The following is a 12,163-nucleotide window of genomic DNA, read 5'->3' as shown; positions in this document are numbered from 1 at the left end:
GCAACGCGTAGGAGGCCGCATACAGATGTGAGAAGCAAGGTGCGATGGACACGTCAGCTTGCGCCACAAGGGCACGCCGTCGCGGGAGAAGGAGGTACGCACCGAGAGAAATCCTGTCCGAGCCCGCGAGGAAGCCCGCCCAGTAGTCCGTGCCCATGAAGCCGTCGTGGATAGATATGTATGGTCCGTTGCCTTCACCTACTCCAGTGATGTTGCGCATCACCCAGTATGCTTGCAAGTAGCTGCGTCAGATTCTGTCAGCGCCAGGGATCCGCCTTGAACATGAATGCCATACAAAGTAGTGAGAGTGTCCAATGTGATAGTTGCCAGTAATGGTTCGTTCACGATGCCAAACATCGGGATCAGCGGCTGGTACTCTTCCTGCAGCGCATAAGCGGACATAAGTTCAATCCATGCGATACATACAGTGCAAGGACGGGCGTTCAGGTAAGCGTTGACGAATGAATAGAACATGAAGTTAATCAATCAGCCACTGAAATATGAGACGGCTGGAGAATAGAACACCCACCTGCGTGATGAACTCAGTGATGACCCTGATGTATTCAAGAGCACGCTCTGCGTTGGCCACACCCATCACACCATTCAAGAAGTTGACTATCCCGTACTTGCCCGAATGATTGTAGCCTGATTCAATCAGAATTATAACTCCACTAATGCCAGAACACCCAGATGCATACCGTTTTGCGAGCCCGGGATCGTGTGCAGATCAAGATTGATGCGCAATCCGTACTTGCGAGCCCATCCGAAGAGGCGAAGGATGTATGGCCAGCAGGTCTTCGCCAGGAATGGCTCGCTGACCGTCGTCCCGTTCGCCACGCCCACATTGCTCCAGCTCTCGATGGCCCAAAACGGAATAGGAACACGGATCCAGTTCAAGCCAGCACCTGGAGAGGTGCCGAACAGAAGGACGGGGCAGCAAAAGAGGGCGTACAGATTAGTGGGGATCACTCAAGTACGAAGGCGCATTGCACCCACCCGCAATCTCCGCGATGTCCTGCTCGGTGACGAACTCGTTGTAGTGCAGCTCCATCACATCCTGCAACCCATACTCCTCCTTGCCCAGCTCGCCACCGTTACTGCCGTTTGCGCGCAGCAAGAGGTCAAGCGTCCACTCGTCCAAGCTACCTGGATTCGCCTGGTACAGTTTCGGACTGATGAACGGTTCCAGCTCGAACAGCCCGCCCAGGTTCACGCCGTAGATACGGTCCTTGCTCCAGTTCCATGACTCCGAGAGCGGCGGCGTCCATGAATTTGGCTGAGCAGAGTTGTTAAATGGGTTGGTCGGGTCGGACACCCCTGCACGCGAGATCAGTACAGCCACGCCATCCGACAACAGGTGAGCTTACAGAAACCGCCAAAATCATTGATGTAGGTGAACGTTGAACCATCATCAGTCGTGACCGTACTGCCATTCCCGCCAGTTGTAGTCACCGTCGACTTAGGCGTAGTGCCACCTCCACTAGACGCGGAAGAGCTGCTGCCAGTGTGCTTGTGTCCCTTGACGCCCACGAACCACACCGGCAATACTACAACAAGCACCACAACCGCCAACACGATGAACGCCAGCAGCCAGAAGACCGGCCGCTTGTACCACGGTCGTCTAGCCGGGTGTGCTGCGCCGGGGTGCGCCAGCGCTTCTTTTGACCCAGGAACGTCCGTAGCCTCTTTTGTGGCAGCAGCAGTCGTGGCGGCTGCTGCGGTCCCTCCGAGTGCATCAGAGGAGGCCTCGTTCGGTGTCGCCGTGGGCGTGCCGTAGGACGAGGCGACACGTGGTGTCGATGCAATCGACGGATCGGGAAGGATGCCTGACGCCGATGAGTTGGGTATATACGGTGCGTTGGTGTTCGTCGCAGACTCGGCGTAGTGCGAATCAGGGCGCCCGACGTCCACTTGCGAATTCTCGGTGTCCTGGATGGGCTGAGGCGGCGCAAGGGAGGTGGGATCGGCCGTGTCGCGCTCGTGGCCGGCGCTGGAGGACATTGCGCGCGCAATCGCTTGCTATATAAGGCAAGGCGCGCTTGTGTCGATCGGTGACGTCAAGAAGGTCGATACCACCGCGAGTCTTGTCGCTGCGACCGTCGGGAAGAGGACAGGGAGAGAAAACCTGGCAGCTGCGGAAGACGAAGGGGCCCTGATGAGGCTGCAGGCTGCTGCGCGCAGCTTGTATGTCCCCCAGGGCCGCTGCTGGCTCCATCGCACGTGCTCGGAACACGTCGCGCAGATTGCACCCGCCTATCTCGGTCCTTCTCCCGGGCATGCGCGTTCGCCCCCCCTCCAGTGCTCCGACTCACCACTTCGCCGAGAGCCTCTTCGACTGGCATGGCAGTATGCGAGCATGCCTCAAACCTCCACAGTGTCCAGCGCACTGTGTCGGAGGTCCTGCGGGAGTTGAAACGGGTGAACGTTCGGGCGACGGCTGCGAGATCAGTCTTCTGCGTTTGAAATGACATCACCCCGAGGAGCATCGTTTCGAGTGGCTTCACACACCTGCTTCGCGGCGCGCAATCGCACGTCGGCGGCCTCGTATGCTTCACCATATCTCTTCTTATCTGACATGGGCTCTTCAACCCACTTGTACGCGTGTTCACACGCTCTGAGCTTCATGAGCATTTACTGCGGCTTCGAGAGAAGCTCTACAGGGCCTGGCCGGTGAAAACGGGAGTGGTACACTTGAGAACTCCATTATGGGCAGTGATCCGGTGCCTGGGCGTGGTGGCACCGTGCGACGTGTACCAGTTCTCGTGTATTCCCGCCTCTGCTGATCGTCTGTCTTACCAACGCAGCTGAGAGAGAGAGCAGTTCACCTCAATCCTTTCAGCGGAAACAGGATCTGGTACGTTGATAGCGACAGATCGAGGGGTTCGACATAGAATTTACCAATGAACAGTCTGTCGTGCCTCCGAGCTTCGAACTCCATACCATTCCTGTTCAGAATTGATTGTTCCACAATAGCGTTCGAGCAAGGCCATCTTGCTCAGAGCTATAGTCCAACGTGGCGTTCCGACGGGAAGATCTAGAGTTAGCGTCGATCACACCAAGGCTGACGAATCCCTAGACTTTGGCGAAAGGCACGCTCGGAGACAAAACATGTCAGCCTGAGATGGTTGGTCCAGCAGAGACTAAACCCCAAGGCTGCGGGTGACAACATTTCAAGTAAAGGTTGTTGTGGCGCAATAAGTCGTCCTGGAAGCTCCGGCTCCATGAGGTCAACGCTATCGCGACATCGACCAAGACTAGACAGAACATGCGCAGAGACGGAGATGGGGAATTCGAAATTGACTGCAGATCCAGACTTGCCCCGAAAGGAAGCAAACTTGATACTCCCGACTTGTAGATGAGACTGCAAACGGGCTGGGGGGACGGGCTTGCGTCTATATGCGCAGATCATACATCGTCAGTTAGACGTTCGTGAACGAGGAAATTTCTGTTCATCATGGCTTGAGAGGATGCTTCAGGAATTGGGAGACTTGCAGTGAGACTCAGAAGCACCGAATGCAGCTGGAACGCTTTATTGAACCTTGACGGTGATGGCCACAGCGCAAAGCTTAAGGAGCCCCAAGCTAATCAAATGAACGCTATGCCCGCAGTGTGGCGATGCGTTAGGCGAGACTGAGCGGAAAGCCTGTCAGCAAGAGGAAACTAACAGATACTTTGGCGTTGATCCAAGAAGTGTTGACCTTGGCTTTGGTTGATGTAACAGTCCTTGCTTGATGACGCTTCGAATCCTGCATTCATCCACCAGATGGGTCCGATCTTGGCAAAGTTTCCTGTGAAAAAACCAGCGTTTCCCAGCTGCTCGCACCGCATCTTGGTCGATCGCATGGCTTTAAGTGCAAAACACCCCACATCGTACCGTTTTATTGCTGCAGGACAGAAGATATCGAGACGCATCGATGGTCCACGAATCGATTATTTCAGAGGACATACGATCATCCAGAAGAGTGTACGCACCACGCCATGGGACATCGCCACATCAACCCAATCAACCAACTTATGCCGGTTCTCCTAGTGCTCCGCTGTGAGCGCTGGTCAATGCCTTTGTCATGCACCTTAAATGCCTTCGTGACTCTCTGAGACCAAGTCGATGTCGTGGCGGCGTTGAGATTACAGTATGCTGAGAATCCATATGTTTTGCTGAAGATCGTGTTGTCCGTCTCCTATGTTGCCCGTGAATGGAATCTGACTGCTGCGTTAATATACATACGCCAACACCGCCTCGAGGCCACCAGGACTTGTCTCTATGTTGAACGTTGAACAATGGTCACATAAATTCCCCCGCGTACCAGCCACCGCGTGAGACTGATTTCTGTCCGCACGGACGCAACCAAACGTAGACTTGAAATAAATGCAATACCCACCAGCTTCATTATGCTCCTCACGCCTCTCGTTTGATCGTCTCCTTCAGGTATATGCTCCAGCATGGCTCCGATGTTCCTGCATACGAGGGTTTGCCTTGATCACCATTGCGCTGCGTGTTGGTAGCAAGTCCCCAATGCTGCCCAGTTCCGGAGGAGTAGAGCAGAGCTGTTCAAATAAGACGGAAAGGAAGGCAGTCGAAAAGGCTGGTTGCCGAGGTTTGGTCGAGGGGCCAGCGCAGCAGACGATGCAGGTTAGGAAGAAAGAGGCAACCAGCCAAGAAGAACTCCGATGCTGCTTATATGCGGCTCAAAAAGCGGGGATGGAGCGTGACGAAAGCAAGTAGCGGGGTGATGGGTGCTCGATGATGTCAAGGAGCAGCGTATAGTGGGGCAGAACATGGATGGGTGCTTGGCTTACGCGCATCGGACAGGTCAGTCACGTGATCATGCCGCTTAAGGCAACCTTGATGCCTGTTCTGGTCAACAAAGAGGTTATTGTCTCTCAGTACATCGCATTTAAAACGTACAACCTCATAAAGATGATGTGATATTTATCAGTAGTACAGCTGTAAGCATGCCTGTTAGGATGTGAGTAACTTTTGCTCATGTACTACGGGTAGACATGTGAGCAAAACAACGAAGTATCATTACAACATGCGTTTGGATCATGATTGTAACAGCAACAAGCGCAGCAACATAGTATCAGAGGAGACGACAGTCGAGGTCCCACTGCATCGACTGGGCTTCATGCATGTCATTGCAAAGCTACCGTTGTACATACCATAGGGCAGGTCACGTAGTGCACTGTTGTGTTACGTACAAGCAGTACTATTCTCATACTTCTCCATCCAGTTGCAGCCGAGAACAGGCGTAGGCATGGCCAACTGTCGACAGTGAGTAGATTGTACCAAAAAATTGTATTGATGAGCTTTCTGCGTCGACCTGGAGCCTGATACAGATCGTCTGGTGCCATGAGCACCATCAGGCGGCCACGGAGAACACCCGCCGGGTGAGAGATTTGCGGGGAGCAGACAGTGATATGAGTCGAAGCTCTGCATCTAACGTAACAGCGGCCAAAGAGCGGCACCGGGGAACCATTAGTGCCTTACAGATTGTGATCGGACACTTAGCTCTAGGATCATCCAGCCCAGAAAAGGAACAATTGCACTCGAGCGTGGTTGACGGTATGCTTTTCGGGGGCTTACAGCCCTGGAGGAGGGGGATTGCGAGAGGGAATGTAGTGATCAGGCTCAAGCGTCGCTCACGCGAGCAGCCAGGCCTTCGTGGCAGGACTAAAGGGACATGCTAGGCCGAATACAGCCATCGCGTCGTCGCCATCAAACGCTAATCCTTCTCTCAAAGCGAGCGCTTATCCACCTCAACTTTGTCCATGTCGAAGCAAGCCCAACGAGCAGTCAAAGTCATGGCATGCGCTGCCCACAGTGTCCTTAAGGCCCAAACACAAGGATTTCCTCTCTGTGCTGCATTTTTGCTGCTCATCTGATGCCGTTCTGTCAACGCGCGGAGTTTCCTGTCACCAGCCTCGGAAGAAGCTGATGTGGAAAGATATATTCTTCCGGCCGGTTATGACACTACATCATCCTCATATCTGACTCGGATATGTGATACACGCTAGGGATATGGCCAGATCGACAGCAATACGGGGCTTGGTCGGCCTGCTGATCAGTAAGCCATCAACTACGGCCCTCACATAGGTGAGTTATCACCGATTTCGAGCAGGCTCGAGCAGGGATGCTCATGTGTTGTCGGCCGTTTATGGGTCGGCAGTGTTTATGAGGTCAATCAATCTCCTGCCACAGGTACTCGCCTTGGCGCACCACGCGTTTCCGACTGCTGATTGTATGAGCAGACATCCGAACATCCTCGCTTCTACGCAAGACACTCGTCGCGCCGATGGTTCCATCAGCCTAGATGAACGCGCGTGTCCTTGGCAGCGGTCAGACGTAGCCGTCTGTCGACGGTGCCAGTTGTCGCAAAGAGTATAAAAACATCGCTGAGTTGGCCTGTCATCTTAGGGCAAGCAGAGGTGCAGCCCTGCCCCTTGTCCGTCATGCTTGCCACTCGTATGCTCTCCGCGCTGTCGCTGGCCCTCTCCATCGGAGGGGTGGCCTCTTTCTCATCGTCTCGCGTCGTCCACGAAACGCGCGGTCGGGTTCCTCTCGGCTGGTCGCCCATGCGGCGCGCCGACTCCAGCATGATCCTCCCCATGCGCATCGGTCTCGTCCAGCCGAACCTCGAAAACATCGAGTCGTACATCATGGACGTGTCACACCCCGACTCGCCCAACTATGGCCAGCACTGGAGTCCCGCCAGGGTCGCGCAGACGTTCCGCCCCACGCAGGAGTCGGTCAACACCGTCATTGGATGGCTCGTCGACAACGGCATCGAGGCAGAACGCGTCACTCTCAGCTACGGTGGCGGATGGGTGCTGACGAACGTGACAATCGACGAGGCGGAGAGCCTGCTCGGCACGGAGTACTACGTATACCAGTACGGTGATGATGAGAGTCACACGCATATCGGGTGCCATGAAAGGTACCATCTGCCCGAGGACGTTGCGAAGCACGTCGAACTCGTGACTCCTACCCTGCACTTTGACGCGAAGCCGAAAGCTGCGCCGGTGCAGTACAGCAAGTACGACAAGAAGGATGGAAGTCAGAACAACGCTTCCGCGCAATCTGTGGGCCAGCCAAACTTCGGAACCAGTTTCCCCAAAACGTCTGGGACCATCTCGGTAAGTCTCATTTTTGGGTGGGAGAACTTCTTGGTTGATCTTGTTTTCTATTGATCAGACTATCATTTCCGAGCTGGAGGACTGCGACGAGCAAATTGTTCCCGACTGTCTTCGCGCTCTTTACTCCTTTGTCTACGAACCCTTTGCCGCCGACAAAAACTCCATCGCGATTGGTACGCAGTGTGCAGATGAAACTAATCACAGTAGTCGCTCATACCTCATTCTAGTGGAATATACCCCTCAAGGGTACATTGCAGACGATCTTGATATGTTCTTTGCGAATTTTTCTCCAAGTCAAGTCGGGGAGAGGCCGATCCTGGACAGCATAGATGGAGGTAACTTTATTGTTATCCCTTGTGGGTCCGGTGGATCTAACAGGCTGATCCGTGGACCTTAGGTGTACTGAGCAACTATGGTGGCTTTGGCTACGCTGGCGAATCTAACCTGGACCTCCAATACTCAATGTCATTGGTTACTGGCAAGCAACCCGTTACACTTTACCAGGCTGGAGACCTGTATGAAGGTACGCGATCATCTTTGCTGTGCCAAAATACCCGACACCGAGCATGCATATTCAGGTGCTTCGTTCGACAACCTTCTGGATGCATTGGACGCATCCTACTGCACATTCGAGGGTGGCGATAATCCGGAGTACGACGCAACCTACCCCGACCCATATGGCGTTGGCTATCAAGGTAAAGATTGCATCTTACGCAAACAGTCTCTAAGAGCGCGCTACTTACGCTACGGTATAGGACCTGAGAACTGTGGCACAATCACTCCCGCATACATCATGTCCACGTCTTACGGCTATACAGAGGCCGATTTGACGCCCGCGTACGCCCAGCGACAGTGCGCCGAGTATGCCAAGGTATGTGTCACTGCAGATCCCCATGACTTGATAGAGTTTGGACGCCTTGGGGTTAGCTCGGCCTGTTGGGAACGACGATCCTCTATTCCTCCGGTGATGAAGGCGTTGCAGGGCAATATGGTATCTGTCTCGACTCAGAGGGCTATGAGGACTATTACGGCGATATCTTCGCGCCCACGTTCCCCGGAGGATGCCCGTACGTGACCAGCGTCGGCGCTACGCAAGTTAACCCGAACGCAACTGTGCGTAACCCTCGTGTTACATCATTATGCTCATGCATTGACCGTAAGGTTCTTCTTGACCAGGTATGGGAGCCGGAATCTGCGTGCGAGCAGGTGATCTACTCCGGCGGAGGGTTTTCCAACGTGTTCGCCAGGCCGAAGTACCAGAAGGCCGCAGTTGAGCACTACCTGACGACATATCCACCGCCGTACGCGTCTGACATCTACAACGCGACCTCGCGTGGCTTCCCCGATATCTCCGCGAACGGGTAGATCTGCTCGCCATTGCCTCCTAGCAAATGCTGACCGTCATATCGCACAGTGCCAACTACGTTGTCGCTGTCAGCGGCGAGTACTACCTGGTGTACGGCACCTCCTGCTCTTCTCCCGTCAGCGCGGCGATTTTCTCGGCGATCAATGACGCGCGTCTCGCCATTGGCAAAGGCCCGATTGGTTTCATCAACCCTACGGTGCGTACTCTGTGCTAGCCTCTTCTGGAGCCCGACTGAGGAAGAATTGCAGATCTACACTCCTGTATTCATGGCCGCGTTCAACGACATCACGAGCGGCAGCAACCCCGGCTGCGGCACCGAGGGATTCTACGCTCAGCCTGGGTGGGACCCCGTCACGGGCGTTGGTACCCCCAACTTCGTGAAGCTGCTTGCGCTCTGGCTCTTGCTTCCGTGATTGGGAGACCGGGGATTGGTGGGGCTGGCATCGTCATCAGGTGCGGACAACGAATCGAGGAGAGAGGTGTTGAAATGATTCGACAGCGTTGTGTGGAAGAACTTCAGGTGCATGTACATTGATTACTCACGTCTGAGTGTGTAGTATGACTCTGTGGCTGCCTTGGTTGTGCTTGGACTGTGATGGTAGCATTTCGAGGACAGTTCCGAATGTATGCGATAATCTGAAATGTTGCAGTGGCACTGTCGGTGGGCGCTTCATTAGCTATAGCTTTCTCAATTCGCGTTCAAACGTTCAACGTTGCAACGCTCGACCATCATCAATAACATCGAAGCTCTCTCAACACTCAATAATGGGATTACTAGTACATAAAGCCCACGATCAGGAACCTTAGACTACAAACATGTACAAAGAGTCACTCTGCATAGTCTTAGCATCTTAGCGCGCAATCCCAAAGTTCAACAGTCGCAAAGTAACCCGAATTTCTCGGTCAACACTCACCCTTGGGGCCGATAGAACTTTCCCCTGAACGTCGATAGTACTTGGTATGGCTGCGAGCCCCTTCTCCAGTGATGTCTCATCCTCATCGAGTTTCACTGCATAACGTAGACGTCACTTTTGCTCGAGGCAACGTTCCTCAATACCACGCCTACCTGTGTGCTAGGTATGAAATGTCCATATACAACTAAAGTACGCTACAGCGGTGTCGTATGTAGAGTCATGGCGCAGGCCGCTTCGGTTGCTGGCTTGTTTACAACCGAGCTCTTCGAAGGCATCAAGCCATTCCTTGTGGTTCATCCGGCGCAGAGCGGATTGGAGCAGGTCCTTGACATCATGGATAGAATACCCGAGGATCTCTTCTTCAGGACTATCTGGTTCACAGAAACTCCTTCGCGTCCTGGGTGGATGAGTCGAGCCTCACTCAGTTTGCATCGTGATGAGGTCAGCCGATTGATAGGACAGGGCGCGTACGAAGAGGCGGTGGAGACATTGGACAGAGTTCAGTCGCTGGCATGGTTCATGACGCGGTGTCCACATCCTCCTCACAAAAATAGTGCCGCGAGAAGCAAGTCTCAGACCACGAAAGTGGCATGGATTCACCTAGACACTCAAGTAGTCAGTTATCAAGAACTCACCTTCGACTTCCGCTCGCGGGATGCTTTGCTATCGAGACTGTTTATGCTGGCATTTTGGGCACAAGACGAAGAAATGCCATTGGATGATGCTGCATATCTGGACTTTCTGCGAGAAGCATTCCTTCTCCTTTACATGCTATTCCAGGTCCTAGGAAAAATGCAGAAGGCTCTCCAACAAGAGCGTCGACCCTTCACTTTAGGACATTTTCGCCACCTACTCAATGATGCCAGTTTTCGCAAGCAATACGGAGATTCCGTCTACAGGTACACACACGCCTTCGTCGATTTTACGGAGTGTCTCCAGTCAATCGGGGAGACGTATCCGCTCACGTGGATTTCGAATTACAGAGAGTTCTCGCAAAATCCAAAATGCCTTAGTCTGTAGCCCGGTTGTCATCCTCAACCGCAACTACTATGATGGCGTTGATGCGCTTGTCCTGAGAAAGGGACATCAAGATGTTTTGCACGTCCCAACCAAGATCAGCTTCGAAACTGTGGAGCAATTTCGGCGGCAGTTGGGATTCTCAAGGCCTGAATGGCCCTATCGCAATGATAGACCTGCAAAGATGGTGGACACGAATGGACATCCTTTGGGCGCCCTGGCCGATGTCCTATCTAAACTATGGGAATTGCTCGTGCAGCCGATCCTAAAGGCCCTGTCAATTGTCGTAAGTCTCGCGCTTTTCGCCTCAAGGTACATTCACCCACGATTCTTTACTAGCCCGCCGATGTCTGCACCGATCCTCCTCGCCTGTGGTTCTGTCCGATTAGCATTTTAGCATTCATGCCTCTTCACGCGGCGGGTGACTACTCCAAAGGTGGAATTGGTCACAAGATTTCTGACTATGTTATACCATCATACACATCCACGCTGGCCGCTCTTTCGCCACCTAAACCGTTACCGTCGTCGAATAAACCAATCAGCGTATTAGCAGTCAGTCAGTCTCAAAGCGGCGCATGTCACTCTTATTTATATCCAGCACTCCCCAACGCCCAAGAAGAGGTTTGCAAAATCGAGCAGATCGCGTCTCACTTCAAGATCGCTTCACAAGTATTGCAAGATTCGGCAGGCACCGTGTAGAGCGTCTTGGATGGGATGCGGAATCATAGCTGGGTCCACTTTGCGTGTCACGGAACACAAGGCATTCCTAACCCACTGGATAGTGCCCTGATACTGCACGATGGACGTTTGACCATGTCCAGCCTAATTTGTACAGAGCGTCTAGGGCATGCCGACTTCGCTTTCCTCTCTGCTTGCGAGACAGCTGCAGGAGCCGAGAACCTCGTCGCCAATGCTGCACACCTCACGGAAGCCATGCAGCGCGCAGGCTATCGCAGTATCATTTCCATGGCCGGCAAGCCAGATAGCACTAAGGCAGCGATTGCTCTTCATTACGCCACCAAGATGCTGCGCGAGCGAGGGGCCCAATCGAAGACGATGTCATTTTCATGGGTGCCGTTCATACATGTGGGACTGTGATTGGGTTGGCCGCGATTGATGCTCAGCTGTTCACCGAGGTCACGGCGTTGAGGATGATGACACAGCCGACAGAGGTTAGCTTTGATGAACATTTGTCATCTTTCTCCGTTGTTCAATCTTCCTGATTGTAATTTCGGCTCCAAGTCCTTTTTGCTTACTGCTCTCGTGGCATCTCGACTCCCAACCCGATGCGATGACAGTTATTCAGAACAACAGTCCGTTCGTGGAATGTCCTCTTGTTCACTTCTTCGCTCTCACCGAAAGTGATTTTCTTTCGATATACTGATCAATAAGAACCCGTCAGCGTTTCGTTTGCGTCTCGACTCTCGTCGATATACGTTCCATCGAAGAAGTCGTGATGCTCCTTGACGGTAAGATGGCCTTTGACGATCTCTTTCTTATCGTTTTTATCTCCTTACCACCGGACGAGTCTCCACCCCGAACCCAATGAGCGCTTCGTAACCACACAATCGCGCAGCTGTCAGATGTATAGGAACGTATATCGATGCGCATGAGGTGCGTACTGTGGCCGCGTTAGTAGTGCGAGCATGTATCCTCGCTAACATGCTCTTTCAAGGTCACGGATGGCTTACGCCAGTCCCAAGACGCAGGTCTCTATATACGTTATACGTTA

General features: G+C 53.4%; 4 protein-coding genes across 4 annotated transcripts; 3 read left to right on the top strand and 1 right to left on the bottom strand.

Annotated features, from left to right (window-relative positions):
- On the bottom strand, nt 1–2,093 carry LAESUDRAFT_322981 (glycoside hydrolase family 5 protein; the record flags this gene model as incomplete). The annotated part of the gene is made up of 6 exons (XM_040902011.1): nt 1,368–2,093; nt 997–1,317; nt 699–905; nt 530–645; nt 296–381; nt 1–242 (listed from the first exon to the last, which is right to left on the bottom strand). Coding segments are annotated over exons 1-6 (1,606 nt in total), but the record flags the coding sequence as incomplete, so codon positions are not given.
- A 4,357-nt stretch (nt 2,094–6,450) lies between these two features.
- On the top strand, nt 6,451–8,913 carry LAESUDRAFT_658667 (subtilisin-like protein; the record flags this gene model as incomplete). Its single annotated transcript, XM_040904762.1, has 10 exons — nt 6,451–7,134; nt 7,193–7,307; nt 7,362–7,469; nt 7,532–7,657; nt 7,713–7,829; nt 7,890–8,005; nt 8,062–8,247; nt 8,311–8,495; nt 8,549–8,696; nt 8,749–8,913. The coding sequence occupies 10 exons, from the start codon at nt 6,451–6,453 to the stop codon at nt 8,911–8,913; spliced, it is 1,950 nt and encodes a 649-aa protein (XP_040761752.1).
- A 1,078-nt stretch (nt 8,914–9,991) lies between these two features.
- On the top strand, nt 9,992–11,466 carry LAESUDRAFT_786736 (uncharacterized protein). The gene is made up of 2 exons (XM_040913897.1): nt 9,992–10,717; nt 10,771–11,466. Exons 1-2 carry the CDS (start codon nt 10,271–10,273, stop codon nt 11,128–11,130), a joined length of 807 nt encoding a protein of 268 aa, XP_040761751.1. The 5' UTR covers nt 9,992–10,270; the 3' UTR covers nt 11,131–11,466.
- On the top strand, nt 10,704–11,540 carry LAESUDRAFT_322896 (uncharacterized protein). Its single transcript, XM_040902010.1, has 3 exons — nt 10,704–10,717; nt 10,771–10,852; nt 10,974–11,540. The coding sequence occupies exon 3, from the start codon at nt 11,146–11,148 to the stop codon at nt 11,527–11,529; it is 384 nt and encodes a 127-aa protein (XP_040761750.1). The 5' UTR covers nt 10,704–10,717; nt 10,771–10,852; nt 10,974–11,145; the 3' UTR covers nt 11,530–11,540.
- Nucleotides 11,541–12,163: the final 623 nt, after the last annotated feature.

This window comes from Laetiporus sulphureus (genome assembly GCF_001632365.1).
Source record: "Laetiporus sulphureus 93-53 unplaced genomic scaffold LAESUscaffold_36, whole genome shotgun sequence".
Taxonomy (NCBI): domain Eukaryota; kingdom Fungi; phylum Basidiomycota; class Agaricomycetes; order Polyporales; family Laetiporaceae; genus Laetiporus; species Laetiporus sulphureus.
Note: the sequence above shows the minus strand (reverse complement) of the source record. Positions and strands in the feature narration are given on the sequence as shown.

What these genes read in the sequence shown, in the direction of transcription:
- LAESUDRAFT_786736 (XM_040913897.1), top strand. Translation starts at nt 10,271, where the DNA reads ATGATGCCAGTTTTCGCAAGCAATACGGAGATTCCGTCTACAGGTACA. An exon ending in TAAAGGCCCTGTCAATTGTC is followed by an intron (nt 10,718 to 10,770) that starts GTAAGTCTCGCG and finishes ATTCTTTACTAG; the next exon opens with CCCGCCGATGTCTGCACCGA.
- LAESUDRAFT_322896 (XM_040902010.1), top strand. Translation starts at nt 11,146, where the DNA reads ATGCGGAATCATAGCTGGGTCCACTTTGCGTGTCACGGAACACAAGGC.